The sequence below is a fragment of the Phaethon aethereus genome (genome assembly GCF_964289735.1).
Source record: "Phaethon aethereus genome assembly, chromosome: 2".
Lineage (NCBI taxonomy): Eukaryota > Metazoa > Chordata > Aves > Phaethontiformes > Phaethontidae > Phaethon > Phaethon aethereus.
In genome coordinates, this window is record NC_138582.1 from 9,470,391 (window position 1) to 9,477,024 (window position 6,634).

Below are 6,634 nucleotides of genomic sequence, written 5' to 3' on the forward strand. Positions count from 1 at the left end.
CAAACTACACACTGGATATTGTGATTTTTTTTGATACCATTAAGCTGAAACTATTTTTACATATTAACTTGTGTTATCTAGCTACATTAACCAGCTACTTCTAGTCACAGGAAATGCTATGAATAGTTCTATTAAAATTATTTTTATAGCACTATTCAGACAGTTTCGTGATCTTAGCATTCAGTTATAGAATCACTCTGTTGAAAACCCACTCTACAGCAACAGACAAGAACAAGAACTGTTCCGTAAACCGTATTTTCCTTTAGAGACCGTTTATTTAAAAAAACCACAACAGTATTTTTGCTGTAATTAAAACATCAAAGCTCTACAGATAAAGAAGTTTAACCCAACTTTTTATACAGAGCATATAACTACTGAAGTAAACATGTAAATAATACACTGACTTCTCTATCTAACTTGGAGTTATCAGGATCAGGTATTTACATGAACATGTTTAGTTCTCCAGGAATGCAACAGAAAAGCATGTACAGGCCTCTACACTTCCTAGCCCTAATTAATCAGAGAGCAGCTACAAAAAAAAATTCTGGGTAGAAATATCAACTTCCTGTGTCACCTACTTCAACAAAACCAGTGATTTTTCAAACTGAAACAGCATGGCCGGCATACATCATGAAATTAGCCCACTTGCATTAATAAAATTTTGACTAACAATTTATTTTAAAAGAATAACTCCTTTCACAATACACATGCTGTGTAGCACGGCCTTTGTGTGCAACATTTCCATTTTATAGCCTTGACCATAATATAATTTGACTCAAAATATGACTGGGTAGTGCAGACTCACAGTTTTAAGCACTTCATTCCTCCAACTGGTTGATACAATTGTACTTACCTATTCCCTGAACTCTGATTAAAGACATTTTCTTTTTTAAAAAACAGTTTTGTGAACCTATAAAGTGTGATAACTGAGTACAAACCAAATTTGCCTGTATGCCTTCAAACTAAAACAAAAGAAGTCTTTAGTCACAGAAGTTTGCCACCTTAACACACCTATCATCTTGCATGTGACACTGTATTCCACCCTACTCTGGAAATGCTCTTTGTTTACTACAGTGGCACAAGCAACTAAAAGCAAACGAACGAAAACCCACAGAAAAGTTTAGTTCAGTTTCTGAAGACAGAATATTTTCCTAAGAGCTAACAGTTTTAACAGACATCTTATGTAGAAATTCATAAAGTTCACATGTGAAATGGCCAATTAATAAGTGCACTCAGTTTTATAACTGGACATCAGAACATACAATACACACAAAATAATTTTGCTCTTATCATTTGATAAGATAGACTGCACAATGTCTTCCATACCATTTTTGTAAATAGTCCAGTGCCTCCAAACGAGCACCAATCTCAAAGGTGATTCCAGGACGATTTGGAGGCTTTTTACTCATCTTGGTATCTTCTTTTTCCACTACCTTTGGAGGAAAAAAAAAAAAAAATTATTAAAACACATACTATCATCTAAAATGTGTCCCTGACAGCAAATATATTCCAGAGGATGGAAAAAAAATGTGAAATTTCTACCTTGGCTTTCCAGTAACTGTTTAGTTTTCAGAAGTACAATCAAAGGCCCAAAGGAGACATTAAATAAAATTCATGTATTCTTATTCAGATTTCTTTCCCTCCCAGGATAAAGAAAAATAATAAACTGGTGCTCATCTCTGGAACTGTACTACACTGCAATTCCTTCACACCCCTTTGGAGCATAATTTTAAGAGTTATCTAGAGTCAATGGGTGTTCTCCCCTCTGCTGTGGAAAAGGTCAAACCCAAGAAAAATGTACCTTACCAAGAACTGAAATTGAAAGATAAACATAGCCTAAAGGACAGGTAAGATGCAATTAGCAGAAACAAAAATAAACAAAAAAGCCATCTTCAGCCTTTCTACACACTCTCAGGTCTCATTCACAGCACTAGGTAAGTTTCATTCACCAGTGCCCTTTAATGCTTTTTTGATAATTGTCACTATCGCTTCTCTGCCCCACTACTTTCGCGATGATCGTGACTTTCTGATGTACCTCCTTTACGATCCCGAAGCACAGACTGCCTTACCGTTGGGGCCACAGGCTGCACGCCTACTGAGGTGCAAGGCTGCTGGGCTGCGGGGCCGGAGCCTGCTCGCCCCAGAGCGCCAGAGGAGCGGCAGCCGGATCCCCGTTTCTGAGCGGGGCTCCCCTGCCCACGCTCAGAGCGCGATGGGGGCAACTGCCTCGGAGGCGAGGGCCGGCCCGAGGAAGCCCGGGCCGCTCCCCGAGCGCGGAGGACACAAAGGGGTCCTCCCCAGCCAGGCTCGGGGCGCGGGAGGGCCCCGGCCGCCGGGGGCTGAGCGCTCCACCAGGCCCAGGGGAGGACGCGACCGGCCGCGGTCCGCCGGACAGCCGGCCGCAGGCAGGGCTCGGCGCTAGGCGGGCCGCGGGCGCCGCCCCGCCGGGCCCGGTCGCCGTGAGCGGGGCGCCGGAGCCCCCCGCCGCGCTGGGCCCGCCCGGAGGGGGCCACCGCCCGCGACCGCCCGCGGCCGCCCGCCCCGTCGCCCGCGCCCTCGCCGCGCTCCTTACCGCCTCCTCCAACTCGCAAGGCAGCGGCGGGGCCTGTGGCGGCGCGCAGCCCCGGCGCGGCGCCCGCTGCTCGGCGCGGCGCGGGCTGTCCGGCGCGGCGGCCGCCCTCACAGCCCCATCCTCCCCGCGCCCCGCCGCCGCGTCACCACCCCGCGACGAGCCCGCGAGGCGCGGCTCGGCGCCGCCATGCCACCGCCCCCGGCACGTGACTGCGGAGCCGCCGCCGCGTGACGCGAGGCGGGGGGGGGGGGGCCAAGCGAGGGAGACAAAGGGAGGCGACTGCGCGCATGCGCGGTGGTGCGCGGTGCTTGACTGGCCCGTGGGGCGGGAGGCGGTGCCGCAGGGGGCGCTGTGCTGGTGACCCTGTCGCTGAGGGGTACTGGCACAACGTCACGGCTTTCCCTGATGCCGTCATACACCTTCAACCTCAGCCATAAAAATAGGGGCGGGGGAGAAGAGTGTGGGGTGGCCACCAAGGTGGCCGCTGAGGTGGCCACGGCCAGTGGCCAGCTGGGCACCCGTTAGCTGGCGGGAGGCACACAGCAACAGCCCTATCACGGTCCGCATTCTCCTCCCTCCTGTACCCATGAAACCAGCTTTATCTCAACCCACAGATTTTCTCGCTTTTGTTCTTCCCAGTGTTCCCCCCCCTCCCCATCCCACTGGGAGCTGGGGGTGAGCAGGCAGCTGGGTGGGCGCGTGGCTGCTGGTGGGGCCAACCCACTGCCGTCCCTTTTGGCATCCAGCGTGGGGCTGGAGATCGCAATGGGTTTGGTCAGGGTGTGCTAGGCTGGCTTTATCGTGGTTACAGCTGCTCAGCTGCTCCTTGCTGTTGCTGGTCACGGTGATGAATTACTTGCTCCCTTTCTTGCTGCACATTAAACTCCGGGGCTTCCTAATGCTGTCAGCTTTCAGTGTTTGCTCTGCTGCTTATCACTGTGTTTTGCTTTGCCTGGGACACCTCTGATAAAAGCACTGGCCTTCAGTCAAGGCTGGCATTTGGCCCCTGCATTGCTGCCATCCCAGTACTCCAGGAACCATCTCATGGAGACCTTCCTCCTCTTCTCCTCCAGCACAGAAGTTTCCAGCCTTTTTGTAATGGCAAGATCAGCATCATCATGTCCCCATGGATGTGATCAGTAAGATAACAGTCAAGTTTCCATCTCCTAACAAAAAAGAAACACAAGCTTTCATAGGCATAGTGGTTTCTGGACACTGCACATTCTGGGTCACAGTCAGATCACAGAATCACAGAATCACTAGGTTGGAAAGGACCTTCAAGATCATCAAGTCCAACCATTAATCCAGCGCCACCATGTCCCCTAAACCATGTCCTGAAGCGCCACATCCACACGTTTTTTGAACACTTCCAGAGATGGCGACTCCACCACCTCCCTGGGCAGCCTGTTCCAATGCCTGACCACTCTCTCGGTGAAGAAATTTTTCCTAATATCCAATCTAAACCTCCCCTGGCGCAACTTGAGGCCATTTCCTCTTGTCCTATCACTAGTTACTTGGGAGAAGAGGCCAACACCCTCGTCGCCACAACCCCCTTTCAGGTAGTTGTAGAGAGCGATAAGGTCTCCTCGCTGAGTCCTCTTCATTGAGTGACCTGAAAGAATAACTTTTTCAAGTGTATTGGGTTTGCCTGGCAAGGTTTTGGTAGTGGGGGTCTACAGGGATGGCTTCTGTGAGAAGCTGCCAGAAACTTCCCCCATGTCCGACAGAGCCAGTGCCAGCCGGCTACAAGATGGACCCACCGCTGGCCAAGGCCAAGCCCATCAGCGATGGGGGTAGTGCCTCTGGGGGAATGGAGTTAAGAAGGAGGGAAAAAATGTCATACAGCAACTGCAGCTGGAGAGAGGAGGGAGAATTATGTGAGAGCAACAACTGCACAGACACCCAGGTCAGTGAAGGAGGGAGAGGAGCTGCTCCAGGCACTGGAGCAGACGTTCGTGGTGAAGCCCACGGGGAGGCCGGCTGTGCCCCTGCGGCCATGGAGCTCCACGGGGGAGCAGATCTGCACCCGCACCCGGGGAGGGCCCCACGCCGGAGCAGGGGGATGCCCGAAGGAGGCCGTGACCCCATGGACAGCCCGTGCTGGGGCCAGCTCCTGGCAGGGCCTGTGGCCCCGTGGGGAGAGAGAGGAGCCCCGGCTGGAGCAGGTTTGCTGGCAGGACCTGGGACCCCGTGGGGGCCAGGCTGGAGCAGCCTGTTCCTGAAGGACGGCACCCGTGGGGGGCCCAGGCTGGAGCAGCCTGTTCCTGAAGGACGGCACCCGTGGGGGGACCCAGGCTGGAGCAGCTCATGAAGAACTGCAGCCCGTGGGAAGGACTCACACTGGAGAAGTCCATGGAGGACGGTCTCCTGTGGGAGGGATCCCAGGCTGGAGCAGGGCAGAGGATGAGGAGTCCTCCCCCTGAGGAGGAAGGAGCGGCAGAGACAGCGTGTGACGGACTGACCACAACCCCCATTCCCCGTCCCCCTGCGCCACTTGGGGGGAGGAGGGAGAGAAATGGGGAGTGAAGTTGAGCCTGGGAAGAAGGAGGGGTTGGGGGAAGGTGTTTTTAAGATTCAGGTTTTATTTCTCATGATCCTACTCTGATTTGACTGGTAATAATTTCCTCAAGTCGAGTCTGGTTTTTGCCCATGGCAGTAACTGGTGAGTGATGTCTCCCTGTTCTTATCTTGACCCACAAGCCTTTCATTACATTTTCTCTCCCCTGACCAGCTTAGGCAGGGGAGTGATAGAGCAGTTTGGTGGGCACCTGGCATCCAGACAAGGTCAACCCACCACAGTCCCTAAACAGCAGCAGGACAGACAGGACATAGTTTGTCTGGCAGCCCTTGGACCTGTCCAGACAGGACCAGCTGTGAGAAACATGCTCTGCACCATAGCTAGGGAGCAGGGTCTCACCTGGAGCCTCTGTCAGAAAACACCTTGAGAGACTTGAGGTTGAACTTGGGGGTTCTGGAGCTGGGGCATCAAGGATCCGAGCTGCTTGTGCTGCCCTAGGTGTTCATAGAAAGGGTCCCCTCTACGCCTTATGCAACCGATTCTACGTGGAGTAAATGGGTAGCATTGATCATGCAACGGGCTCAGATGGGGAACTCCCACTGCCCATGAATCCTCTAAGAGGTCACAGTTTGGCCATGAGGCAGAGATTTCAGAGCATCACCTGAGAAGGTGGCTCAGGCCTAAGGGTATAATAAATGAGCACAAAGGGAAAGGCTCTGTTTACCGGTGGATCCTGGTCTCTTGTGTGAAACCATCTGATGTGGAAAGCTGCTGTGTGAAGCACAAGTCATGGACCAAATTAATTGATTAGACTTCTATGAACATTTGGGGGATGTTCCACAGACTAAGGGAATGATGTTTCTGTGTATGCCAAAGGAAGAGGAGAGGGTCATGATTGATGGGGATGTACTGGGGAGTGTAGAACCTGAATATGGTGCAAATGGTATGGAACAAGGGGTGGAGATTGTACTGAGTCTGGCTGGGATGGAGTTAGCTTTCTTTATAGCTGTCTGTATGGTGCCATGTTTTGGATTTGTGGCTAAAACAGTGTTGATAACACACCAGTATGTTGGCTGTTGCTGAACAGCACTTGCGCTGCATCAACGCTTGCTTTTTTTGTGCCCTGCCAGCAAGGAGGCTAGGGATGGGCAAGAGACTGGGAGGGGACATAGCCAGGGCAGTTGACCCAAATTGGCCAAAGGGATATTCCATACCATAAAACATCAACCAAGAAAACCTGGGGCAGAGGAAGGGGCTTTTGTCTTTCACGGCAGCCGTTGCTGGGAGACTGGCTGGGCATAGGTCCGCTGGTGGGACATGGTAAGTGATTGCCTTTGCATTGCTTGGGGTTTTTGGGGGTTGGGTTGTTTAGTTTAGGGTTTGTGGGTTTTTTGCTTTCCTTCACTTATCAAACTGTCCTTATCTAGATCTACAAACATTCTCACTTTTTTTCTTCCTATTCTCTCCCCCATGCCACTGCAGGGGAGTGAGCGAGTGGCTGTGTGGGTGTTTGGCTGCCCTCCGAGGTCAACCCGTCCGCTTTG

The 6,634-nt window shown here is 51.9% G+C and overlaps 1 protein-coding gene across 2 annotated transcripts in view; it reads right to left on the minus strand.

Annotated features, from left to right (window-relative positions):
• Positions 1–1,972, minus strand: part of PHF20L1 (PHD finger protein 20 like 1) — a gene marked incomplete at its 3' end in the record, with an annotated part of 54,262 nt that extends 52,290 nt beyond the window's left edge. For both annotated transcript variants that reach the window (XM_082015073.1, XM_082015074.1), the window contains exon 1: positions 1,327–1,972. In XM_082015073.1, the coding sequence (XP_081871199.1) occupies positions 1,327–1,409 (83 nt within the window). In that variant the 5' untranslated portion in view covers positions 1,410–1,972. The remainder of the gene's footprint in view (positions 1–1,326) is intronic.
• Between the last annotated feature and the right edge of the window lie 4,662 nt (positions 1,973–6,634).